We start from the raw sequence: 26,094 nt of genomic DNA, 5'->3' as shown, positions 1-26,094 counted from the left end.
ATTTCGGGAGCTGTCTCTGCGCTAGTGAAAGACAGAACGAATGAACCGGGAAGTATTGTAACGGGGAGTGGCGATCGGTGGGCGAGGTGACACCTACGCCAGAGCCGTCTGCTTCCCGCAGCGCTGAGCCGCTGCTCGGGCCCTTCCGCGCCGCGGCCGCCCCGTTCCCGTTGCCTGCCCAAATGATGAGCGGGTGACCAGGTGGGAGCTCGGGTGGGCCCTTCTCCAGCCCCGGGCGGTGCGGCGGGGCCGCTGCCTGCCGGCGGCTCGGGCCCCGGAACGATGAGTTAGCTGGGGACCTGTTCTGGCGCGACGGGCCGGTTCCGCAGCGCTGTCCGGCCGCTCCGGCGCTGTTAGCCCCGCGGGGCTCTCGGGCAGGCCCAGTCGGTACTGCTCGGGGCCCAGCCGCGCCCCGCCCTCGCCGCCGAGCTCCGCTCCGTGGCGGCCGAAGCGGCGGTGGGGGCGGCCGGTGGCCTCCCCCGGAGCCGATTTTTGGCCTCTGCGCGGCGCTGCCCGCGGGGACGATACGACCCAACCCGGGTGCAACACGGTCCTTCCCGCTTCAGCTCGCTAGCGCCGGCGGCTCCAACTCAGCGCTGTCCCCGTCCGTGCCGCGGCGCCGGGGGCCGGCAGCGCCGCGCCCTTAGCATGTCCCTCACCGCAATGGCTGCGATTAGCATACCCAGGGTGCCCCGCGGGCGGCGCGGTGTGACACCGGCCACGGGCACCCCCGGCTCAGCGGCACCGGGGTCTGGGGCCCAGCGGGGGTGTCGTAGCCGGGACGAGCCGGTGTCGGGCCGGAGGGCGGCGGGGTTCCGAGTAATGGTCGCCGTGTGTTGTGGGGCGGCGGCTGAGGCTGGGTACGCGTGCGGGGGAGGGAACACTTATACTCCGGTTTCTCTTCAAATCGTATAAATCTTTCGCCTTTTACTAAAGATTTCCGTGGAGAGAAACACATACGAGTGTTGTCGAAATTTTTTAAGGCTCCATTTTGGTGGAGCTGTTCTTTATTTGGTCAAAAGCAGAGCGAGAGTTAACAACTCAGCCTTGTATACCTGCTTGTGGCAGTAGCAAGGGGCAGCCGTCGCGCTTCGGCCTGGCGGCGGAAGGGATCCGCTGCGGGGTCGGGGCTGGCGGCGGAAGGGATCCGCTGCGGGGTCGGGGCTGGCGGCGGAAGGGATCCGCTGCGGGGTCGGGGCTGGCGGCGGAAGGGATCCGCTGCTGGGTCGGGGCTGGCGGCGGAAGGGATCCGCTGCTGGGTCGGGGCTGGCGGCGGAAGGGATCCGCTGCGGGGTCGGGGCTGGCGGCGGAAGGGATCCGCTGCGGGGTCGGGGCTGGCAGCGGCAGAGCCCGCCCATCTCGGGCCCCTATGCGCCGCCTCCGTCGACCCCGCCGCCGCCTCATTAGCATGTGCCTCATTACCCGGCGGCTGTTTTGCATACCCAGGGTGCACCGCGGCCGCACCGCGACGCTGCCGGTGCCCGCCGCCGCTGCTCCCGCCGCCGGTCCGGGCTGTCCGGGTCTGCCTGGTTTGTGCGGCCGCGGCGGGGCCGGGGCGGGCCGGGGTCCGCGATACCGGTGGCGGGCGGGAGGTGGTCGCCCTGAGCTGTGGGGCGCGGGGCCGGCGGGCGGTGCGGCGGGGTGGGCGCTCAGGGTTATACTCTGGTTTCTCTTCAGATCGTATAAATCTTTCGCCTTTTACTAAAGATTTCCGTGGAGAGGAACAGGCACGAGTGTCGAGAAATTTTTTGAGGCTCCATTTCGGTGGAGCTGCCCTTACGCTGGTCAAAGACAGAACAAAAGGCGGCGGGGCCGCGATGTTTCCGGCAAACCCCCTGTCCCCTTCCCGCGCAAGCACCGCGGCCCCTCTCCCCCGCCTGCCCCGGGGAGCCGGCCCCGCGCTGACCCGCTCCCCTCTGTCCCCTCCACCCACCCGGCTGCTGAAGGCCCCCGCGGCCCTGGAGGCGCGGCCCGCCCGGCTGAAGGGCCTGGTTGCGTTACTGGCTGCACCCAGCCAGAAACCGCCTGCCTTCCGCCGTGAGACCGCCCACGGTAGAGGAGCTGAGGAGCTGGCCCGAGCGCACAGCTGGCTGTGCCTGCCAGGGCAACCGGGGGAGGCTCTCCCAGGGTCCCCCATCTCCTGCAGGGCTCAGGGGAGGCGCAGGGGCTGTCCCCTGAGGCAAGGGCGCTGCAGGGCTGCCGGGGTGCAGGCAGTGTTTGCAGCACCAATGCTAGCGTGCAGGCCCGCAGAGACCCGCTGAGGGCTGCTGCTGGATGAGGATGGTGAGCAGGTCCTGCCACGGGTGTTTTTCCCCCTGATGCAGCAGCCCATGCTCGCTGAGCTGTGTCCATCATGCACACGCAGGGTACTATGTATGATATACAGCCACATGGTTTTCCTAAGGCATGTTTCCTGGAAAACTACATCATTCTTTCATGCTAACAGTGTAACTTCACCTCCCCTCCTTTCTAACATCTTAGAAGTGTTTGAAAACATCATTCTCACCTTTCTAATGTTCCTCATGCAGACTCAACCAGACTTTGTCTGAGGGAGCCTGTGCTGGCGTACGTTAAGCAGGCAGCTGCTGCAAAAGTTATTGGGTAAGAAACTTCAAGTAAGAAACTCTGGAGCAAAATGTACAGGAGCATAAAAGGGACCTTAGAGCAGTGGCTTCCTTTGGGTAGGAAAGGACTGGGAATGTTCCTCCCAGGGAGCATCCACCCATTCACCTCTAGCACTGCTCTTGTACCCCAGCTCTGCCAAATTTCCAGTATTGGGCTCTTTAGAGATGGGATGTGTTGAGGAATGGGGCAGAGCCGCTGCCTGCAGGTAGCAGTGATCAGACCCTCCCTGCTGCTGATATTGGAGCTGGCTTGAAGTTTTATTTATAGGGAGATGCCTATCTGCTCTGGCCCTGTGTGTTGTCACAGTGTCCCCTTTACGGCTAGACCTGGCAGCAATGTGTGTGCCCTGCCACACCGCAGGGCTGAAGGGTGTTGTATTGCTTACGGCCACTGTATTCTCCACATAGCTGGGAGTCACAGTGAGCAGTGAAACACCCTTATTTAACATCAGCCACCCAATGGAAGAATCTAGCGCCTATGATTGACTGCAGAGCCCTTACGGAAATTCAGCCGTTTGTGCTAAAATGTTCATTCAGTATGAATTTCCTGCAGTGTCCACAAGATAGTGCTATCAGAACATTTTTCCTGCAAAAGCAGATGACAAAAAACCCTTGGTGGGTAGGGAGACACGCAAGTCTTCCAGGGACATGTTCACAGAAGTAATGATGGTAGTGTTTGGGGCCTGGGTTCTTTATAGTCACACAAGAAACTTGCTACATTGAATACACACAAGAAAGCTCCTGCTAATCATTAAAAAATTGGTTCTCAGCAAGCCCACACATTAGATGATTGCTAATCCATGCGCAGTGTTTATTTTGAGACACTTCTGTCTATTGGTGCCGCTAGGGCAGGGTAGGAACATCATTTTCTCTGGGGGTCGCACCAAGAGGCCCAGACCTAATTTGCTGTGTGCTTCTTCCCCCATATGGGGTAGGGGATGATGGCCTGTCTCATTGCAGCCTATTAGCCAAGGAGTTAGCAGAAGTGGCTGAAGACCTGATCCAGCTGAAAGTGGTACATGGCCTGATGGTTGCTTTGGGGAACGTGGATCACATGGCCAGCCAGAGACATGCCAGCATCTCCCTGGAGGTGAGCGTGGTGGTACATGGCAGAGGACATCATAGAACTGGGTCTGTTGCCAGAGCACCTGAGCAGAAAGGCTCCCTACACTATGGTTTGGTTTTTTCTCCTAAGCATAGCAGACACAGGTTTATTCACAAAGACAGGAGTGACCCTTCAGGGAAGAGCAGTATTTCCTCTCCTGTCTGCCTCCCCTCCACACACAGGGTGCTGGGAAGCCAGTGTTAGCCCTCATACCTCTGTCCTGGGTAGGGAGCACAGACAGAGCTAAGGGCCTAACCATGACAATTTGCCTGGAGCAAGACACTAGCACAGAATTATAAGCAGGTTGTTTTTTTCCTGCTGGTGCTGGGTAAAGGGTTTTGGCCTGCCTTCGCACAGCTCTGCCTGTGTAACAGCCACAGGGAAGGACCATGCTGTCAGTAGATGTGAAGGGCTAAGTAAGTGATGGCTGAGAACAGGCTGCTCAGGGTGAAAAAGGGTTTAGAAAACTACCTGGTCATGCAGAGGATCAGTTCTTCTGAGCAGGTATTGACAGCATGGCAGGATGAACCTCCTAGCAACCACTGCACTGCAATCATTTCACTGAAACACCCTCCCGCCTCTTGTCAATGAAGGTGGGAACTGGCACTGGGGGAGGACAGAAGGGAACAAGGTGATGCTTGAGCAGGGACCCACAAGTTCCTCTTGGGTGTTCATGAAGTGCCGTCAGTAGCACCAGCGTTAAAGAAGGTGGGTGAGGGACTTGCTGACGTGTGGCCCAGGTTATCTGGAGCCACACCATCCAGGCAGCTCTACCCTCTATACATACACTCACATCCCTTCTCCCTACACACCAACTCTGTTTTGTTGCAGTATTTTGTCCACGCATTTCCCTTCATGGAGGAGTGCATAAAAAAGGCACTAGGACACACACTGCTCCAGCATTTTATGGTAAACACACCATCCTTACAGGGTTTATTAGTGGCCCTAGGACCTTGGTCTGTTTTGCAGGGACTGGATTTCTTTTCACAAGAAATCCAGTCTTGCACAAGTACCCAAAAATAAACCAAGCCATCCTTTGAGAAGTGTTCACCCTCAAATCTGGGTGTTCAGGAAGAGAATTGCTCTGACTCAGCCCCAAGACAGAGCAAGGAGGAAATCTCAGACTACTGCTGCTTCTGTGACAGTGGGAACTTGATGTCAGAAGCGTGAGCTGAAAGGCCATTGAGGCAAGAGGTAACCTGAGCTCCTCCAGATCAGGTCGCTCCTGACTAGCTCCTGGAGTAAATATACAGAGCAGTAAACAATGTTAGGTCAGGGTAGGGTGGGACAAACAAGGGGCAACATTTTGTTCCTTGCACCCAGGCCCACCCTCACTTATCCCAAGACACCACTGGGGAAGGCTGGATAACCCAAGGGTAGTAATATCTGAAGGGAAACAGGACTGCTTTGCTTTAGTCCATACTCGGTAGGGTGTAACAGCAACAGCCCTTTTACTCTGGATGTGCCACCTGAATATGATGCAGGCAAAGCCCAAGTACCATCCCACTTTGAAGATTCAGAGACCCTTAGAGCACCCAGCCCCACACTGTGCCCAGCACCTAAACTGTTGATCACAAAGTGCCCTAGCTGTCTGGGTTGAAGTATCCCTTCTCTAGCTGCTTGTCACTGCTATTTGCCCACATTTCATTAAGATCCTGACTCTTCTGTTGCCTTTCCTAGGACAGTCCTGAGACCTGGTACACAAAAATGGATCCAGTCCAGGCTGAAGAACTAGTCTCCAATAAAGTAGACGTCCCCAGAGACATGGCAAGGATGCAGTCCACAGCAGGTATGTGCACAGCTAGGGACAGTCACTTAAAATGACACACCCTTCACTTTCAAGGGGAGAAGGCAGCTCAGGAAGCAAGCCAGTGTGGGGGTCTAGGGAAAGAGGGAGTAATGGCAGAAGGATCCCTTTGTAATCTGACGTTTGCATGGCTGCTGGGCCCCAAGCTCACAGGGCCATTTGTCCTTTCAGAGACAAACCCTGGAGTGAGCTGAACAAACAGGAAACATGCCTCCCATCTGTCCTCCCTCAGCCTACCCCTCCTGTCTACTCCTTCCCAGAGGACAGGTTGTGTAGGGCCACCTGGACCAAGGTTGCACACAAGGGCCATGGCAGCACCTCCCTGCACCTGAGCCAGGGACAGCTTTGCACTTCTGCCCTCAGATACAGATTTTGGTGGACTGCTGAAGATGTGTGTTTTATGTGGCATGCTAGCCCTGGGAAATATGTGAAAAATAGTAGCATCCTGGAGCCATCTTCAAAGCCTAAGTAAATTTCCATGGTACACGAGAGTCACAGGGCCCTTCCTACTTACCTGATGTCATAAGAGCTGAATGACTCACTACATGCCCAGTCAAAGCTCAGGTGCAGGATAGGTACCCTCTAAACCTTTGATAAGCTAATTCTACCCAGCAGAATCTCAACATTAAGAACCAAAATTTATTTTGAGTGATTTTTCTGTAAACATTCCAAGTGTAAAGGCTTTAAAGAGAAACTTCAAGAGATCACCAGCAGCCAGTTGTTAGGGGCTGTCAGACTTCACCAAAATCAGCAAGAAATATATTTTCTATGACAGAAGATAATTAAATCCAGGAATATTTATTTACCAAACTTCTTAAAATACTAGGGTTGATGGGGTTTGGGTTTTTTTTTTTTGGTTTTGGGTTGTTTTTTTTTTTTACAATTACATATAGTACATTTTCTTTCTAGAAAAGCCAGACTTGCAAGTTTTGCAATGATTCAAGCACATCTGGAAAGGTTATATGTACACTAGAAAATTATACATGTGTATCTAGCTCTATTAGATGAAACCAGTGTCACTAGCAAAGGGCCAGATGCTAGACACATCTAGCAGACTCCCCAGCCCTCCCTTCCCCAAGCCTTGCATGGGGGTTGCTTCTAGCACTCCACTAGAAGCCTGATACCTGGCCATGAGGAGACAGAGGCTGCCAAGTTCACTGCCTTCAGGCACATGACCTGCAGACACCCTACTGCTTTTTAAAATGGGAGTTACACACACCACTGACAAACATGTAAGACATACACAAAACTGCTTGTGAACCAGGTTTTGCTGTATTTACTAAGGCTTCCACCACCTCATCTGCTTGCTGGCTTGTTCCTCCAGTTGCATGGCAGCCCCCAGGGCATCCAGTGTTTCTGTACAGAAAGACACGAGTGACAGGGTGACTGACTTAGACACTGAACACCCCAGCCCAGCTGTCCCCCTCAGCAGCTCAGCAGGGCTCTGCAAGGGCCACGGAGGGCCTGGGCAAGAACTGCTCAGCCAGCATCAAATCCTGCATGGTCCCACAAAGCTCTTCAGCTGTACTTGTTCATTTCTACTCATCAATAGTTTCAATCCTGCAGTTTGTAGTTCAAACTAGATGCCACTAATCAAACCATCCCAGAGGGCCAGACTTCCCTGGTCTGTAAGGCAGAGTGGGTGGTAGTACATACAATAGGATGTTACAGATCTGTTCAGATCACCTGGGAAATTGATCTGAACCGTAAGCTATGCAGAAGGACTGGGTGCTCAAACCTCCACAGGTATACTGGTGTTACTTTCAGGTCTTTGAAAAAAATATTAGTGACAGCACTAGTCTGAGACACACTAACATACCTCTGACACTAAGGAAGTTTCTTGAGCTCTCCTCTACGAAGTACTTTGCTCTGCTCACAAAGGTCTCAAGATCATAGTCTGGTTGCTCCGTGATTCCCAAGAGGTAGTCAAGTTCAGTAGCCATTCGCTATATTTACAAGGGTAACAGTGATGAGAAATTGACTTTCCAGAAAGTTTTTTCAGATCTGGCACGTCAATCAACAGACCTGAGCTTCTACAGACCAGTAACAGTCAGTGCTCATTGGCAGCACAGAGAGGTTGCCAGGGGGTTGTACAGGGGAAAGGGGTCTGGCTGGCCACAAGCACCAAACCACCTGGGCAGGAAACCACACAAAAAAGTTGGCAGTGAGGGAAAAAAAAAAACCACCCCACAGCATTGTACAGCATCTTGCATCTCTACAGCACACAGCCTCCCCAGGAACGCTTGGCTCAGACAAGGCAAGCTGCTATCAACTTGTAGAAGGCATCCTGGGCTGGGCTTGCCTTTTCCACATACCTGTCTCAGTTCTTTAAGCTGTTCTACAAGCTTCTCCTCCCGTTCGTTAATTTGAGTCATAGCCTCACGGAAGTTGGACATGTGGGGAGAGATGTCCTCATCATCATCCTTGGAGAGCTGCAAGAAACAGTCCAAGTAAGAGCAGAATGTTGCACCCAGCTTTGAGGTCTGTTCAGCCAGCTGCACACACATACATTGTATTGAAGACCTAAGCCTTCTGCACAGGTCCCTTCCTCATCCTCAGTTTCCATCTGATTCCGTGTTTCACCACCTCCATTATGAGGACTGAGCTCTTTCACTCTGCAACAAGAAAGTTTGTGAATCTTCCAGCAGCTTATAGGCTACAGCATCACAAAACAGCTACCACAATCAATCAGTGCTCAGCAACAAACATTCAGCTGCACTTTAAAAGTTGCACATTGCCACCCCCAGAACAAGCTCACAGGCAGAAACCCCAGAGGCTTATAGGAAGGAAAGCTTGAGAAATGTTTATCTCAGTGCCAAATCTGGGACCCCTCCTGGAGAGAAATGTCCAAGTACACAATGCTAACTGCCAGCAAAGCCTTTCACAGAAGCTGTCTTCCACATGTCAGCTTGGTCTGTCATGAGCAACTGAGAGAACTTAGTATGGAAAGAAAAGGAATAAGGTTGATTTTTCCCCCAGAGACCCACTGTGCCACAATAGGTCTATAATAAGGATGAAAGTCATGGCTGATGACATGCTATTAGAGGTAGGTGTCAGACACCAGCCAGCCATTTCATTCCAGTTACTCATGTCAGCTTCATATTTCCAGTGAGTTTCAGCCTAATACCCCCTTTCTTATAGCTTGAACTTGCCTTGTACATTGGCTAAGAACCCAATGGGCCCAACTCAAGACTAGAATCCTGCTGAAGTACACCAAGTCAGATGTAGCACTTTGTACTGTACTTTCAGGTGAGCAGGAATGACTGTCCACCAGAAGGGGGAAAAAAACCCCGCAACTTCAATCCAGAACCACACCTGTGAATATGTCAAGATTCACAGTGCTCCTGAATGCTTATAACAAGAATTACCATACGTCCTTTCAGAGTGGAATGCTTTCCAGGAAGGAACTAAGCAGCCTTTTGTGAACTAAATGAAGGAAAGCTACCAAGCCTGAAACGTGCAAGTGTCTTTTTACTTGTCACCTCACTGGAGAGGTGCAGGGGCATGTAAAGGAGAGACCAGGAGGCACTCACTACTCTGTTACAGGTGTTCCAGGTATCAGCAAGACCCCCCAGGGAAACTTGGGGCTCAGTCCCTGCAAATCTAAGCCTTGCCTTGCAGGTACCCAAAGTCAACCATGTGGCACTCAAAACACACTCCCACCATCTGCTTAGAGGCATTTGAGTTCTCTAGGTCTTTTAGATTTACCCAAATTATCCAAGGTGCCATACCCTATTAGTTCATATCAAAGTCCCTCAAGAACACCTAGTGTTTTGTGCCATCTCTAGGGCCACGTCAGGGACACATTCTTAGCCTACCCTTACAGGTGCAACCCAAAGTACTAAAAAAAAAGTAAAGAGCATGGAGGTAACCACTGAGGACAGTGTAAACTTCCTACAAAAACCAGGGCAGTCTGAAGTCTGGCATGAGAGACTGCTCCGAGGAAAGGAGACATTAGTCATGGTTTTATACAATCTCTATTATGTCTCACACGTAGAACACCCAGGTTAGTTTCATAAGACAGCTCTGAGATAACTTGCTTTTAACAACCAACCTCCAAATTACCATTACAAGCAATAGAAGAGAACTCTAGATTTCAAAGGTCAGAATAAAAGCAGCCAAAACACCTTCTGCAACAACAGTAGAATCCCCAAGTTAGAAAGGCCATTACCTGTCAGCGTATCTCAGTGTGTTTAAGGTGTACTCACACGAGCTCATGCCTGGAGAAATCATTGCTATCTGCAAACAGAACAGAAGACCTCAGTGACTCCCACATCTGACTTTTGCTCATGTTAATGGTCCTACAAATCTCAGCTGACAGCTAGGACACATTAGGACAAAGGGTCAGAGTTGAGATATTCTGTCAGGTCCATTTTTTTTTAATTATATAGCTTCTGCAGGACATGCCAGTGGCCCTGTATTCAGCTTCCCACTGGCTTCGTGTGCATCCACTGTGCTGCACCCTCCACAGCAACCAAAGCCCTTTGAGAGCACTCCAGGCTCTACTATAGATTCACTGCGTGAAAGTGACTTTGGCAGCCTTGCTGCTACTGGAGCTGGGCATAGCTCACCAGTTTTTTAGTCACCGTGGGTGAGAAGAGGAAACTGACTTTTCTTTGCAGAGAATTGAAGCTTTCTGACTTCAAAGTCCTCTCACTCTAGAAGAGCATGCATCTATGTGGTCACATTGCAGAATCCATAAGCAGCGTGTGTGTTTGTGCCACGCGCATACTCACCATACAGGTCCTTGAGTTTGTTCCTATGAAAGAGTCTCTTAGCACCTGGGTCAGCTTGCTCTCCCGGAAAGGGGTATGAGACTTGTTCTGCCCTAAAGCTCGGATACATTCCTACAAAAAGACAAGCCTTGTGAATGCAATGTCTGCATCTCCTCTCAAACCGCCCTGCAAGCTATCAATCACCAATTGCTGGTAAACCCAACAGGCTAGAGAATAGTCATCTCTATTACTCTGCAAGTGCTTCGTAGCCTTTTAAATATACTCCAGAGATTTGACTGTTACAGGACAGCTTTATGTGATATCCATCACATAAAGAAAAAAAAAAAAGAGACCAGTGAAGCTCAAAATGGCTGTACCAGTGTCTGGCCTGACAAAACTGCACTGCTTTCCTGGAAACATTCTAACCATTTTCAGGGTTGTTAACATACTAAACTAGGATCTTTTTGGCTATCCTTTTCCCCTGCACTGGAAAGAAACAGAAGAGATAACCGTACAGTTGAACGGAATCATGTGTTGATTACCACTATTTGCTCCCTGATCTACAGCTCACCTTCAAAGCCAGCAAGCTCTTATTGATTTCTGCACCTTCCATTCGTGTCTGCCGATCAGCACTAGATGTGTCCGCACCCCTCTCATTTCCTGCCAGATCCACCAAGGAAAATTTGCCAAGCAGTTTCCCTCTTTGGCGTAGTAGGATTTGGAAGCAGGCATGTGACCGTGAAGAGCTAGCATTTGCAAAAGTCTGCCCAGATGTCCTACAGCAAAGATGCAAACAAGTGTTAGAATTGTGTCACAGAAGGCACAGCAGGTCCTGACAGCACTAGGCAAGACCTGAAGCCATTCAATTAAGTTGTTTAACCTCCCATGTTTTATCCCACACATTAATACTTCAAGTTTACCTGAATTCCAGAATTACCTCTGATACAAGAGCACAGAAGGACTGCTGTAAGAAACATGAACCTGCACCCCAGTTGTAGAGATTTAAGGCTACTTAAGCTGCCTGGCTCAATTCAGCCGGCCTACACTGGAATGCCTTTCTGACTGCTAATGCCTTACATGCATTTGGAGCTGGAGGACATACCTTCAGCACCGCATGTCCCTGCCTCAGAGCAGGGCACATGTCATTTTCCTAATGCGTCTGCCATTACACGGCAAGCTCAGCCAAGCTTCCCATTAAACAGCATTAGCTGTGCTAGCACATTACAATCATGGTAAATCCCCTTCTTCAGCCAAGCTGGCTTGGCATTTCACCTCTGCTGTGCAGCTGCACCTGCCCCATCACTACAAGACACAGGCTGGAGTCTTACAAGTTACCATAAACCTCCCTGTGACCTTCACTGTCATTTACTCCCTAAGAAGGCTGACAGGTTCAGTATCACTTGTGTCCTTAATGCCAGGGGAAGGGAGGGAGGTTGTCCTAAAGTGAGGCAGGAGTCTGAAGTGTTGAACAGTTCTGGACTGAATTGTTAGCCGAAAAGGCATGCCTAGCAGAGTGCTGAATAAGCTTTCACAGGATGTGCATATGCAGTCTAATACAGAAGCCAAGGAGTTCTCATTTGCCTAGTAATGTTTTCACAGCAGTTGCAACTTAGCTGAGACAGATAAGATTGGGTAATACAGATTTTAGCCCCCACCACAGCCTTCCTGCCAGAACAATAAGCCAAGCCTGCAGCTGTCCCTTGGCACCTGCTCTCAAGGATTCTTTAGACAAGATCTCTGAACAACATGCAGCATTTTTGTTTGTTGCCATTGGAATTGCTCATCTGGCCTGCAGTTAAGCCAAAAAAGTTTTTGCAACTGTAAGTTGATGCCAGCTGCTCTTCCTTGATCTTACAAGCCCACAGGCAGTTAGTTCCCCATGTTCCTGTAAACTATCTGATACTTCTAGAAAACAGCTAGACTGCTGTTTAGCTATAGCACCAGGGCAGCCATCTCCTCATGTGATTAGTTTCTCTCTTCTTACAGTTAGTTACATGAGGACATATGAACCATGAACTCTGACCTTCTCTATGGAAGGCAGGCTAAACCCATTCCTGCTAGCCCTTTATTCTGTAACCACCTTCTTGTATTCATGGAGAGGTGTTGCTCAGTGTCTGCCTATTACTGGGAACAGCAAGCTTCCGTTTAATTCCCAAAGCACCAGATACAGACATTGTGTATTTTTTCTAGACATGAAGATACAACAGGACACTACTTAATGGTTTTAAGTCACCAAACCTGCAGGCACTGCCCATCTCAATCATTCTGATGACATCCTCAGCACAGGTGACTTGTCTTTCTTGGAGACCAACAACCTGGACCTGCTGCTTGCCATCCTCCAGGACTCGAAGCTTTGCCTTCTTATTCAAGAGGTCAAACACCTATATTCAGGCAACAAGATTGAGGAAAATCTGAACTAGGTCTCCTTTTAAGTATTTTGCACTGTCTTTTAACAAAGCTATATAGAAACAGCACCTTTAACATAGCCTTCCAAATCAATTCCAAACACATCAAGAACAATAGACTATTACAGAACCTAGTAAGTTTCACTCAGCTACTTATGAAGCATTCAACCAGCCAGGTCAAGATTTAAGAAGACTCTTACCTTGCCATTGTATATTTCAAAGAAAGTCACATAGACTTGCAGGTTCTGATTCCTGTACCTGGGCTGGTTTAGGAGAAGGAAGACATCTTGTGCTAGTGAGGAAAGGCAGAAGTTTAGTGAACTAGTTTAAAACTAATTCTAATTGCTACTTGATCTACTTTCAAATATTGTGCAGCCATAAGGCAGTATCTAGCAGCTGAATGACAGTCATCCTAAACAAATGCTAGTGAAACAATTAGTCCTGTGCTACCATCTGGAGAATGGTTTCAGCATCCTCCTCCTCATCCAGGGGAATATGGAGGTTTCTACTGCTAGTGTCACCCGCAGACAGCAATCCTTACTGATCTGGGGGAAAAAAAACCAGGGATCTGCTGTTGGTTTGGACAGGCCTGAAAGTCACTTATCTGAGTTTCAAGCACTTCTTTGGACAGCCTAGAAAACATGAATCTCTGAGCACCAGCATTGCTGCTGTTTAGAGGAAGCATACCAGATTAGTTCACCCTTTGGATGGGTCCAGTGCAGTTTTCACAATTAGGCTTCAGACTTTGAGCTGAAAAACAGAGCTTCCTTCAGGGCCAGACATAACTAATTTTCAGAAACTAACAAACAGTTGCTCATTTCAGCTGCCTTGCTACACAGACAAGTTTCACAATATGCCTTTCTAAAGGGAAGGTAGAAGTGGTCAGGGTTCATGGTGTTTTCTAAGCATTACATCAAGGAAAGGCTTCTAAGCATCTGTTTTCTGAAATAATTTTGTATGTGCTAGGTTTTTTGCATCTCATGCTTACAGGAAGAAACATACATTCACATGCTTTCTGTATAACAAGCTTTATATCAGAAATGGGTAGGGTTGTGTTGCATTCGAGTCAGGTATTTCCAAACACCATCCCTAATCTGAGACAAAGGCGAAGCAGAAGAATCAAAATTAGGTGGTTCAGCCCAGAAAATGCCAAACTAGAAAATGTCAACTCTTCGCCTCAAAACCAAATATCTTCTGGTGAGTCAAGTGTGGATCTAGAAACTTACAGGCTGGATGGAAAATATTTTGTGAAACTGAAAAAAACCAATCATACCTCCTGCAACAAACATGACTACCTATTACTGAAAACACAAATACTTCATGTATCTTTTACTGGAAATATTTTAAATAACCATACAAAACCAGTTCTTATCTATTTAAGAAAAACAAACACTAAATTGATTTTATCTGAAGAAAAGTCAACTTACACGCAAAAGCATATATGCCTTTTGAGGCATTCTGTGCTTTCCCAGAGAAATCTCCGCCCATAGTCTGTGAAGAGAAAAGGCTAGAGGTAAGGTGTGGTACCTTAATCAGGCTACCTGATTTTAGTCCAGAGAACATACGAGGAAGTTACCATATATATGTTCCAGTGTCAGCAAGATTATTAGAACACAGTGCAATTCAGGATAAAAATCAGTTTGCTGCTTCTCTGTCAATTCAGAAGGAAGATCTGGACTATGCAAAGCAACAGCTGAATGCCTGTAAGGCTGCGCAGCACAGTCACAGCTGCTGTTCCTCCAAGGGGAAATGCACGGCCTTGGCAGTGCAACCAAATAGCCTCTGGTCAGAAGCAGCAAAGCCTCATTTTCTAGGACACAGGTTGAGTAACATCTTCACTGCTACTTGCAAAATCTCACATGATATCAAAACACATCAAACTTCTAGATCAGACAATACTTTTAACTCCTTTGACCAAATTTTCAGTTAGTGCTATCCTGGCGATTTGCTCTGCCACTTTGATATGAGACAGAGCCAATTATTTAAAACACAACTCAATCCCATGACACATTCTCAATCTTCCAGGGTTTAATATGCAGCAGTCCAGCCTCAAGGTACAGCTATTGTACAGAACTAGTACAAGGACCCTAAGATCGGAAAGGGAAAGTAACTTCACTGCCTATGATTTTAGTGCCTCACAGTTGTATTCCTGTAGCGTAGCAATGCTCAGATGAGCAGGTTTGTCTGCCCATTCCAGGGCAATGGAGACAGCCTATGTCCAAACTTCTATAAACTTCCAGATTTCCTTCTGGATTGCTGGAAGATACCTGCAGCTCACCACATGGCACTAACAATAAGAGATCCTAGCCTAAAACTTGACTCTAACACTGGAATGACAGCAACTGATTACTCAGACTGGCAGGTTAGCCTAGTCCAGTCCAGATCACTGTGGTTTGAGGGAAAGGCTTCTTGCAGAACAAGACAAGAGATTTGACTCTGCTATCATGCTGTGGGGAGAGACTTTCCCACTTCCCTATAGTTTCCAGAAGAAGAAAGTTCAAAAGACAACACAGTAGTTGAAAATTCAGAGCAGGTCACCTCTGTGGCAGAAAACACAATCTTCAAGTCTCTTGAAACTGCAGCTGGTTGACTGGAAGGAGTGGTGAGAAAACTAATAGACTAATTTGTCCACTTCACAAAAAAATACCGAATCACTTAAATGTTTACTGCAACAAGAGGTTTATTCTTCTATAATCACTAATGTCTTTGGAGTGGCTCCAAGCTCTAAACAGCACAGACAATAGCCTTTGGCTCAGACGTAGGCTAATAGTCCCACTTTGCAGACTGCAGTTAGGCAGCGATAGCCATTTGAGGCAAGGAATACCCATGACTAACTCTAACATGTCAGGACATCCTAAGTCTTTAAAACAAACAGCTATGGGCGAATTTTAGTATTATTTTCCTCACAACCTCAAAGGAAACCCACTAATACATCAAACCACAGAAAAAGAGGATTAACAACTGACAAAATATTAACTTTAAGACAATAACACCAAGACCCAAACTCCTTATACAATCCTACTCATTATCAACATCAAAGAGCTTTAAATTAATTTATCTAAAGTAGAAAGTTTGAGACCTTTGATAAAAACTTACATGTGTTTTGCCACTGCCCGTCTGGCCATATGCAAAGCATGTTGCCTTCCCACCCTCAAAGATGGTCTCTACAAGAGGTCTAGCAGTGAACCTGGATATTCAGAAGGTAAAAGTTAAGGCAAGCATTTCACACCCTGCTTCACCAATTTTCTTTTAAAAGTGCAAATAAAAGCAAATCCTTAGGGAATCAGCAAGGCCGTGCCAAAAGTAAACTTCAGACTTTTCAGTCCTTTGGTTTCGTCCAAAAAGGATTTCAATATTTATTTCAGGTGGCAGTTTAAGTCAGGATGCCATCTAGCCATAGCTCCATGCTTTTATCTTGCAAGTCATTCCCAGTGAGAAGAAAGCATTACCTGTATACCATTTCATTAGAAGAAGATTCATCAAATGAGAAGTCAAATCTAAATGCTTGGGTGTCAAGGTATTTTGTCAGGTCCACTTTCTGCTTTGGCTCATGCACCAACAGGACACACTTGCTTGGAACAGTAATCACATCACATTCCTTTTTCAGAAGTTCTGTTGACAGAGAAGACCCTCAGTTTTAACAAGAGTAAGCAATGTCAAACTGCTCGGCGATAGAGCTGCTTGGCCAATACACTCACCTTGTTTATTGAGAGGGCGCTTCCTCACACAGACACAAATCCTATGTTCTTCTATCTAAAAGAAAAGAAAAGTAAGAATTATTTCCCAATTATACCCACACCTGCTTAGTGTTACAGAGAGAAGGATCCAATGCTCCCTCACATCTGCTTTTCTATATGGTGGACCAGTCACCGTACTGATCAGACCTACTCATGCAGGGATGCAAGTCTTAAAGTCTGTTTAGTGCAAAAGAAACACTACAAACAATTAACCTTTACATAGCATACTCCAGCATATCAGGTAGAAATGCTGCTATGCTATATAAAGTGCCCCAAATATTCTGTATCAGAATGAGAAACAAGTTTAGTCCTTGGCCAGCTTTCCAGCAAAATCTGTAATATCAATATTGCAACTGTGGTCAAATTCAGGCAAATTATTATTTTAATTTACCCCAGAGGTATTTTTTGACCTGAAGTTCTTTACTGATGCAGCAAGTTTAGCTATTTGTGCAGCATGGCTACACAGCAGTTGAGTTTGAAAAAGTGCATATTCCATTGGGTGAAGCAGAGAGCAATGACAAACTTCTGTCATGCAGTAATATGTACACAAACAGCTGGTTCCCAGCTCCGCAGGATGCAAGCACACAAACCACTCAGTGTTCTAAGGTAATTCACACCCACTTTTTGTTTGAATTTAAATGCTGTCATTTTTCACTGACTATAACAAGGCTTTTTTGAGACAAGGACTACTTGTTCTCAGGTATCAAACAATGCTACCTCCATAATTGCTGAAGATATGAATCAAGCCTGTTTTTCTAGGTTTTGACCTTTACTTTTGCTCCTCCGCTTTTTGACCTAGTTTAAAATTACTTAATACAGGATTTACATGCAGTACACTGCATTATAGGGCAATAGTCCATTTTAAATTATACCTAAATGAGCTAAGCTACTATGTTACAGGCTCTGCCATTTGCAAGCTCTGAAAAATACTGATGTTACCACACAAATCATTGCATAATTGTCAAAGCGCAAGCTCTTCACTAGTGACATATGCAAAGTAGCGCAAGGCAGCTTAGCCCAAAATAGAGAAAGTAAATGAAGTCACATATACCACCAGATGCCTCAAGATCACAGCATGCTCAGACTGTTTCCAAGGTGCAGTGATGCACTACATTGCTCATATGCTAAAATCTTCAGTACAAAATAAAGAACTGTCTACAGGCTGCAGTTAGTGGCCTCAGTCTTTACTTACTGGATCAGTTATAGATATTGGCTGGCAGTCTAAAGTTGCTCTAAACTCCTTGATCATCCGTGCAAACTCCCAGTTTGGGCAGCTGCTGTCAAATTCCTGCATGGAAAAAACATGGATGAGAAGGTAATTAACCTGTTGCAGAAAAAAGCCCCAGAGCATACCAAACAATCAGCTATACGCAATCAGAGATATTTCACAAGATTGAGAACTTCTGAAACTAGAGTCAATCCATCCTTACATACAGCTTTTTAAGAACAAAGCCTGACCAAAATATGTTTTAGTTTCAACTATTGTGCTACTGTCACATAGACTTTCCCTTTACTGGTGTATAGTAGAGTACTCCACCTGTGCACGTTTTGTCCTGATTTCACTAATTTGAGCTCTCTTTTCTTCTCTCTTGTTTTTCATTTTCTCCATCTCTTTCACAATGTTAGATTTTCTCCGAACTAGATAAAAAAACATGTCCTTGGATTAAATTTTCATACTAGATTTTAAGCACAATACAAGTATTTCAACTTTTCCAGGCTGCTGACTGACCAGCTTGTACAGGAAACAATCACCTTCAGAAGGATGGTCATTAGTTTTGCAACCCTTCCTTCCCAAACTAGATCTACCTACCACAGAAATCACCTAGGAAGTCTCATCCCCACTCCAAAGTAAAGGCAGCTTTTCTGAGGCAATACTGCTATACCACAGTTACACATTTGTATTAAAATTACTCAAAATATTCAGCCTTACTGCTGAAGCCACCTTTTCAACCTTTAGTCTCGTAGTATACAAAGCAGCAATCACAGTGATGCATTGCTGACTGGTGAGTCAGTTCTTACCCACTGGCTCCCTGGTACCTGGGCTCACTGAAGAGCTCATTCTAGCAGCGGGCAGATGATCCTCTGTATTCCCATTTACATTTGTCACTGAGGCTTCTGGAGCACAGCTCGTCCTGCTAGTCCTGGTTTGGCCAGCTGCATAAAGAAGCCAGACCAAAACCAATAATGAAGATTCCAAAGGTCAAGAATAATTTTGTCTTTTGGAAAGCCTCATAGACCACAGGCATTTCTCAGCTCCAATTCTGGATCAGGAGAGAGAACTAGCTAAAACCTGTGGTAAGTCTGCAAATAATTTTTTTAAATCCTTTGCTGATCACCAGCTTTTATTCAAAGCTACAAATCAAGGCCACAACAACTAGATAAGAATTTAGTATCAAGCCTCTTATTTCAACGCCTTTGCAGAACTTAATACACAAGGCATGCCCTCAGCTATTGATAGGGTAGGGCTGGTAGAGAAAATTTTGTAATTCAAGTAGGCTCAAGTTCTTGCTTCACTCAGCCGGGATAGGTAAAACTACTACCAGTATAGTTACAGAGCATGTTGTCAGCAGCGTTAAGGCACTTCTCTTCCCCCTCAAGCCCTTCATATAAAGTGAATACCACTTTATGCCTTTAAGCGGATACCACATCCACCCACACACATAACCAGTGCGCTCTGGCTAATAAAGCGCATCATTATTCAACAACATTGTTTCCAAAGTCCTTTGAGAATCCCTTCAGGTAGGAGCCCTGAATATTTACATAGCAACAGGCCTCTAGGTCTTTCTTGGTTTATATGTGAAGGAGTAGAGGTTGCCCATCCCCCTGGGATTTGCAGTTTACATAATTAAATGCACACAAAGCATCTTGCTTCACAGTAAGAATGCACAGGGTTCTTTCTCCACTCACCAGGAACTGACGAATTGTTTCTGGTTTGTGTAGAGGTACAGGGATCTACCCCCATCTCATTTTCCTGGAGGCTGCACTGAGATTCTGTGATAACAGACATCCTGGAACGGCCACGCATAGCTTTGGAAACAGGAATTCAAGGTCAGCATCATGCCTCAAACGCTTGCAAGTAATAAAGTGCTCACAAAATGCAGAACAATGAGGAACACTGTGTGGTTAAAAGAACCTTTTCCAGATCTTTGATACATTAACAAAGTACAGGACAAAGCAATGCAGGTTGGTGAAAAGTGATCATGAAATATACCCCTACAGAAAAGCAGTTTATTCTAGATTTAGAGTCCCAGTGAACTAATGAACTCACTAATATGGTAGTTCCAGAACCTTAGTACCTAGGAAGGAAGAAAGAAGTTACAAGTTGGGGAAATGAGAAATTCTTTGCAGCTTCACACTGGCAGGGCTGTGTGAATTAGCAGTTTGATGGTGACCAGTACTACTGCAATCTGGCAACTGGTCATGGGCAGCATCATGCCTACTATCACAGCACCCATGCACAGTGTGTGTGGTATACAGTGGAGTGGGAGCTTGACAACACTAAATTCAGCTAAAAGACTATATAATCACAACAGCAAATCTTTGGAAAATATACTTTTGTAGGCAGTCTCCACTGTCACATGCTAAGATATTGCCTTCACTCAAAAGTCCATCACAGAGCTTCCTAGGGAAAGAACTGGAACATACACCTCAGTATGTAATTTGTAAAGAAATTTGATCTAAAAAAATGGTGTGATATGCAAGCTAAAACTACCTTCACCTCCAGTGATCACAAGAATTTATCCAAAATCAATTGGTATGATTTCAGGGTACACCAGATCTGTTTCATACCAAAGGTTAATTTCAATTCTGGATCAAAGCCCTTAGAACCATAACCACAAAATTCAGTGCTCCTATCTGTTAACTCTTTACCTGGAATCTTCTGCTCAGGTGCAGAGACATTAGATGTCACTGCTGCATAGGAACAAAAAGTACCAGTTTCATTATACTCAGAGATGGCATTTTATTCCATTTGGTTTTGTCACACATGTCCAGGCCTGATCTTATCACAACTCAGCAGCACTTTTTCTGTAAATACTAGTGCTTCTGGACAGGCGTACCAACTGCAGAGTATGCTGCATCTAAATGGGTTTGATCCAAGTGATCCTTGTACATGAGGATATTCAGCATCCTCCAAAATTCTTATTGGTTCACAGAACTGAAGCAATATCTGTTTCTTCATTCATTCTGAAAGCACTGCTTCTGCGTCTCTCGCTTCCCTGAATGAGATGGGAGACAGGCAGCTCCTGATCTTCTTTAATTTCTTTAGTCTAAGAACCACCAAAACTTGAAGCCAGTATGAGCTTTCAGATTGGTGCAGTGCAGAGTTTGCAACAGGACAGATACTGACACTCATAGGGTTTGGCTAGTTATAACAGATCATATTATTTGAGGACTACTAGAAACGCTGCTTCTCTTGTACTCTAAGCAAATCTTCAGGGACAAGACTGTGCCAGTAGGAAAGGCAACAGGTATTTCAGTTTTGCAATTAGATTCTATACTTCATGAAAGCCATGACCTCTGTGAGGAAACTTTTCCATCAGTCAGTGACTGGATTAACACACTTTTATTTTTCCGGCTGGCTATTCAGCTCCATTAACTAACCTGTCAGAGCAGTCATAACTTTACCACATCATTCCGCTTGCCAGTTCACAAAATGTATGGAGAATTTTCTCGCTTTGAGGAAGATCAAGATATTCAAGTACAGAACAGCTTTTGAAACATTAAGCTGCTGGGACTATTATTGCCTCTCCAATGCAAGGGGATTGGTACTGTTGTCTTCCAGTACCAGCTCTCCTTTCTTGCAACACACGCAGCACAAGAGGCCAGATAAACCCGGATGTTTTGTTTACAGTTCAGCTGCATGGAAAAGCACACATTTTGGCTAACTATGTGCTTTAAGAGAATAATTAAATTGGCAACCATTCAACCTCAGCATCACACAAGTGTATTATAAATAAACCTGTAATGCTGCCACTTGCAATTCAAAAAGCCAGAAGAGTCAGCCTCATCTCATCAAAACATGGGAGTTTTCCAGCTCCTGACACCTCAGGAAAAACAATTCCTTAGCAATCCCACATCTCTATCTTCTCTTCTGGCTTTGCTCAAAACATTGTACTGACATACAATCACTGAGCCATGGCACACCAGCTGGCACTTTGGCTGCCTCATCTGAAATGTCTCCAAGGATAAAGCTGTAGTCACTGTTTAAGGCGACTGTTTGAAGAGGAGACATCCATTTGTCACAGCTATTTCTTTCTTGCGCTTTACACTGTCATTTTGACACTGGCAATCTTAATAGCTGCCACTTTTTGCTGTTTGTGGCATTTGCAAAACTCCATACAAAAATTTAAAACTCACAGCAACAGTAACTGCCTAGTGACAGTTAAAGCAGCATGAAGGAATAACTACAGCAATGCTGCAGAAGAAGGCAAAACGTCAACAAACCCTGGCTCACAGGAACAGGACAGCAATCTGTTAGCAAAGTTTCTGCGCTCAGGAGTCCAAAGCATTGGTATGAAACAGTACGCTCTTTATTAGCATTGCCCGACTGAGCAGCTTTATGATGCACTGAACTATAATATTATGACTACAATGAAGGATCACCACTGTGTCACAGGGATATAGCGGAGAAAAGCATTTTCTCACCTTCCCGGGGAGCAGGAATTTTTGAAAGGGTTGTTCTACGCTTCTCTTTCTGAAAAAAATGAATACTTTAAGTAACCTAAGTAAACTGCAAATACCTAGCACAGCACTGACTGAAACAAGAATTTCTGACTAAAGTTTGAGACAGAGAAGACAAGTTAGAGACCTCAAACTTTAAGACTGAGGATATTATTTATAACAAAACCTATGCTGTTAATACTTTAGTACCTTAGGAGAGACCAAATCACTTTAAAGCACTTACCTGTACAGTTACATTCTCTTGCAAAGGAAGGTTCTCTTTCACATCTGCAGCAGGTAGTTCTGCTAACTCAGGATTTATTGTTAGTACATCATCAATATCAATCTACAAGAGCAAGGGCAGGATTTTACAGAGTGGAAATTTGCTGCTACCACTTACAGCATTTTTTAATGTTTTTCAATCTTGACATTCAGTACAGGCAAACAAACCTGACCCACTGCCTGCCAAACACTAAGTTATAATTGTCTGGAAGAGCAGGAGAGTAGTTCATATTCCGTTTGAGTAGTCTTATATGTCCAAATATGCTAGAAGAAATGTGCTAGTTAAGCCATTTACCCTCATCTGCCAGACACCATGCAGGTGCCATAGAGCACTTCTGAAGAGATGCGCAAAGCACATTTGGCATCAACTGCTTTAATCTCTTACTGCTAATCTTAGTAAATCTCAGCTGCTCTGTGACTTCTGTGCTAGGAGAGCATTAAGTGTTTACTGCGTGATTGCGCTTACTGAAATAAACTTCAAAGAGCTACTTAGACTTTGGGAAATGAAGGATTCAGTATTTAATCCACAAGTCAATTCACCTGCATTTTCACTTGCTATTGCAAGCGATTTCACCTAGGGCCAGCTACCACCTCCTCCCTGACCCTCCAGTGAAGTCATAATCCTGTCTTCACCACATTCTCAGCAGCCACAGGGCAGGGGGAGTGATGCGGGGGCAGACAGCCAAGGGCAGGCTCCAGCACAAAACCCAGCAACTCTCCTGGGTCAGTTTTTCAAACCTAACCCTGCAGAAGAGGTTGAAAGCAAGTGTACACAAAAACCCCGGTATCTCAGCAGCTTGCACTGGAATTCACCTAAGGTAACAACACAAGCAACACTCCAGGAAGTTCTTAACTCTTAAATTACCTGAATAAAATAAAAGTCCATAAAAAGAGCAAAATCAAGTAGGTTAGCCTCTATAAAATATTTGTGTGGAATCTGTAAGTACCCAATTGGAAACCTCAGAAACCTTTACGTGGACAGTATAATGTATAAGTGTATATCAGTATATATACACTGTATATACAAGCATATGAGAACATTGCTAGATTTTGAAGCATATTCATAAACATTTAATATCATAACACATACATGCAATTTAACCAGCAATTAATTACATCTGAATCTGCACATTTTGCATATTTGAATGTCGTATAAAAAATGGGTCTGAATGCAGAAAACAGCGTAAGATCCAGTTTCAAAGAACCAGCCGATAGCAACGTTAAGATTCCAACTAAACTCTAGAGCATCTATGTTTCCAGATAAATAGGAGGTCAAGCACGTTTGCTCGGTTACCAAAGGAGATCTTGTTAAGCATCAGAATGGCAGCGACACCCACCTCTGAGAGCCCAGCCCCCCGCCCCATCCCACCCCACAGCAGCTATTGACATCGGCACAGCGTTGGGGCCGGAGGATGCCGTTGGGGACCGGGCAAGGCAGGGGGGCAGCCCGGGGGGGAGCAGGGCTGGGGCACCCAGCACCCGCAGCAGGAGGCCCGGCTCAGCGCCCCCCGCAGCGCTTCGACCGTGCGCGGCGCTGCAACAAGCGCACCCCGAGCGGGCTGCGGCAGGGGGCGAAGGGCAACGGCCGCGGGGCCGGCCCTAGCCCCCCGAGGCACACGGGGCCTCGCTGGCCCGGGGGGAGCCCGCCCAGCCGCCACTCACCTCCTTCCCCTTGATAGCACCGCCCTCGACCCACTCCACCGACACAGAGGACCGCTCCACGCTCACCGTCTTCACCGTCGCCTTATGGATCAAGCCTGGAAGAGGCCGGCGTTAGGCCCCGGCCCAGCCCGGCCACCCCACAGCACCGCCCCACAGCTGCTGAGGGGGGTACGGGGCAGAGGGGAGCAGCCAGGACTCCGCGGGCACCCCGCTGCCTTCCCCGCGCCTCACCATTGCTCCGCTGGATGTTAACGACGAGACCGGGGCAGACGTGGCGATGCAGCTGGCAGTCCATGGCGCGGAGAGTGCGGGCGGCTCTGCAGCGGCAGCGAAATCCAAGCCCAGGCAACGGCCGCCGATTTAAACGCCGCGCGCCGCGGGGCCTACCGGGAAACACGGCGGGAGGGGGGGGCGGAGCGCCACGCCTCCCAGCGTGCTCTGCGCACACGGCCGCCTACAGCTCCCGGCGTGCCCCGGGGCGCGCACCGGCACTGCCGGCTGCCCGGAGGCGAGGGCGTGGCGCTCGGCGCGGGTGCGCAAGAGGCCCTGCCCCTGCCGGCGGCTGAAAGGCGGAGCGGGACCGCCGCCATCAGTGCCTGAGCAGGGCACCGGGACCGGTAACTGTGTGTGGCGAAAGCGCTGGGGGCGCACCGGGACATCCCTCTATGGGGCATTCCGTAATTCTGTTTTTCAACCATAAAAGGAGTAGCTCCACCGAAATGGAGCCTCAAAAAATTTCTCGACACTCGTGCCTGTTCCTCTCCACGGAAATCTTTAGTAAAAGGCGAAAGATTTATACGATCTGAAGAGAAACCAGAGTATAACCCCGACCGCCCACCCCACCGCACCGCCCGCCGGCCCCGCGCCCCACAGCTCAGGGCGACCACCTCCCGCCCGCCACCGGTATCGCGGACCCCGGCCCGCCCCGGCCCCGCCGCGGCCGCACAAACCAGGCAGACCCGGACAGCCCGGACCGGCGGCGGAAGCAGCGGCGGCGGGCACCGGCAGCGTCGCGGTGCGGCCGCGGTGCACCCTGGGTATGCAAAACAGCCGCCGGGTAATGAGGCACATGCTAATGAGGTCCCGCAGCAGCTCCCCGCCGCCGGCCCGAGCCGGGGCGCCCTGCTGTGGTTTAGCCCCAGCCGGCAGCACCGCACAGCCGCTCGCCCACTGCCCCCGCCGTGGGGTGGGGGAAGAGTAAAAGTGACAGACTTGTGGGTTGAGATATAAATACTTTAATCATTGCGATAAAATAATAATACTTTTTAAAATAGTAAGGAAAAGGGAGCAAAAAGAACAGGAAAATAAAAAGCCCAATGGACAAGCGATGCAAAGGAAGCCCGTTGCGCGCCTCGCGCTGCTTCCCACCGCCACACGGGGCAGCCCCACGGCCAGCGGGGGCTCCGGCCGCCCTCCCCCAGTTGGAGCAGGCCCGGCCTGAGGCTACGCGGCGGCTCCAGGTGTTGCTGTAGCGCTGCAGCGCAGCAAAGGATCACCGGCCGCCGCAGGCCCGAGGCACCGCCACTGTTCTGTCTTTGACCAGCGTAAGGGCAGCTCCACCGAAATGGAGCCTCAAAAAATTCCCTGACACTCGTGCTTGTTCCCCTCCACGGAAATCTTTAGTAAAAGGCGAAAGATTTATACGATTTGAAGAGAAACCAGAGTATGGCTGCTAAGGCCCCCGCACATGTACCCACCCCCAGCTGGCGCTCTACAGGTCACGGCGACCGTTCTCGTCCCCAGCTCGATCCCCCGCCGCGCCGGCCGGGCCCCCGACGGCGCACACAGGCACGGCCCCGCGCCAGGACCCGAGAGGCCCCGCGGTAGCGGCGGCGGACAGCTTTACCGGTACTGCGCCGCCAGCCCGCGGTGCACCCTGGGTATGCAAATAAACCAGAATAGTAATGAGTTGTACGTTAATGAGCCGCCGGGGCCTCGCAGCGCCGAACAGGGCCGCAGCCCGGGTAGCGCGGGGACCCGCTGCGCCCGTGCGGCCCCGCCGCGGGATGCCGGGCCCTGGACCCTGCCCCAAGGCGCCCGGGGGCCGGCGGAGCAGTAAGGACGGACCTGCCGTAGGCAGCGCCCTAACAGCGCTC

At 48.1% G+C, this 26,094-nt stretch overlaps 2 protein-coding genes across 6 annotated transcripts; one reads left to right on the top strand and one right to left on the bottom strand.

Annotated features, from left to right (window-relative positions):
* Window positions 1-359: 359 nt before the first annotated feature.
* LOC308071171 (armadillo-like helical domain containing protein 1) lies at window positions 360-22,031 on the top strand. Of its 3 annotated transcripts, XM_080406190.1 has the most exons (6): window positions 360-1,529; window positions 2,529-2,601; window positions 3,585-3,714; window positions 4,561-4,638; window positions 5,410-5,518; window positions 8,786-9,700. In XM_080406190.1, exons 1-6 carry the CDS (start codon window positions 1,370-1,372, stop codon window positions 8,797-8,799), a joined length of 564 nt encoding a protein of 187 aa, XP_080262316.1. In that variant the 5' UTR covers window positions 360-1,369; the 3' UTR covers window positions 8,800-9,700. The 3 variants fall into 3 exon arrangements, 2 of the variants coding, with proteins under 2 accessions (XP_080262316.1, XP_080262317.1); XM_080406191.1 differs by lacking the exons at window positions 4,561-4,638; window positions 8,786-9,700 and adding an exon at window positions 19,334-22,031; XR_013931004.1 differs by lacking the exons at window positions 360-1,529; window positions 4,561-4,638; window positions 5,410-5,518; window positions 8,786-9,700 and having other exon boundaries at window positions 1,544-2,601; window positions 3,560-3,652.
* On the bottom strand, window positions 6,156-26,086 carry KIF2C (kinesin family member 2C). 3 transcript variants are annotated; one of them, XM_080406132.1, is made up of 21 exons: window positions 24,230-26,086; window positions 23,999-24,093; window positions 22,299-22,400; window positions 22,040-22,088; window positions 19,301-19,420; window positions 18,413-18,547; window positions 17,931-18,031; window positions 17,586-17,681; window positions 16,355-16,409; window positions 16,106-16,268; window positions 15,753-15,843; window positions 14,084-14,147; window positions 12,857-12,948; window positions 12,490-12,632; window positions 10,823-11,027; window positions 10,273-10,383; window positions 9,708-9,775; window positions 8,046-8,151; window positions 7,852-7,968; window positions 7,356-7,482; window positions 6,156-6,892 (listed from the first exon to the last, which is right to left on the bottom strand). In XM_080406132.1, the coding sequence occupies exons 1-21, from the start codon at window positions 24,291-24,293 to the stop codon at window positions 6,816-6,818; spliced, it is 2,181 nt and encodes a 726-aa protein (XP_080262258.1). In that variant the 5' UTR covers window positions 24,294-26,086; the 3' UTR covers window positions 6,156-6,815. The 3 variants fall into 3 exon arrangements, with proteins under 3 accessions (XP_080262258.1, XP_080262259.1, XP_080262260.1); XM_080406133.1 differs by having other exon boundaries at window positions 18,431-18,547; XM_080406134.1 differs by lacking the exon at window positions 18,413-18,547.
* Window positions 26,087-26,094: the final 8 nt, after the last annotated feature.

Source organism: Falco punctatus, assembly GCF_963210335.1.
Source record: "Falco punctatus genome assembly, chromosome: 11".
Classification (NCBI taxonomy): domain Eukaryota; kingdom Metazoa; phylum Chordata; class Aves; order Falconiformes; family Falconidae; genus Falco; species Falco punctatus.
Note: the sequence above shows the minus strand (reverse complement) of the source record. Positions and strands in the feature narration are given on the sequence as shown.

What these genes read in the sequence shown, in the direction of transcription:
- LOC308071171 (XM_080406190.1), top strand. Translation starts at nt 1,370, where the DNA reads ATGCGCCGCCTCCGTCGACCCCGCCGCCGCCTCATTAGCATGTGCCTC. An exon ending in ATGCCAGCATCTCCCTGGAG is followed by an intron (nt 3,715 to 4,560) that starts GTGAGCGTGGTG and finishes GTTTTGTTGCAG; the next exon opens with TATTTTGTCCACGCATTTCC. An exon ending in CACTGCTCCAGCATTTTATG is followed by an intron (nt 4,639 to 5,409) that starts GTAAACACACCA and finishes TGCCTTTCCTAG; the next exon opens with GACAGTCCTGAGACCTGGTA.
- KIF2C (XM_080406132.1), bottom strand. Translation starts at nt 24,293, where the DNA reads ATGGACTGCCAGCTGCATCGCCACGTCTGCCCCGGTCTCGTCGTTAAC. An exon ending in TTGAAATATACAATGGCAAG is followed by an intron (nt 12,633 to 12,856) that starts GTAAGAGTCTTC and finishes GCCTGAATATAG; the next exon opens with GTGTTTGACCTCTTGAATAA. An exon ending in AGCTTAAAGAACTGAGACAG is followed by an intron (nt 7,483 to 7,851) that starts GTATGTGGAAAA and finishes TTGTAAATATAG; the next exon opens with CGAATGGCTACTGAACTTGA.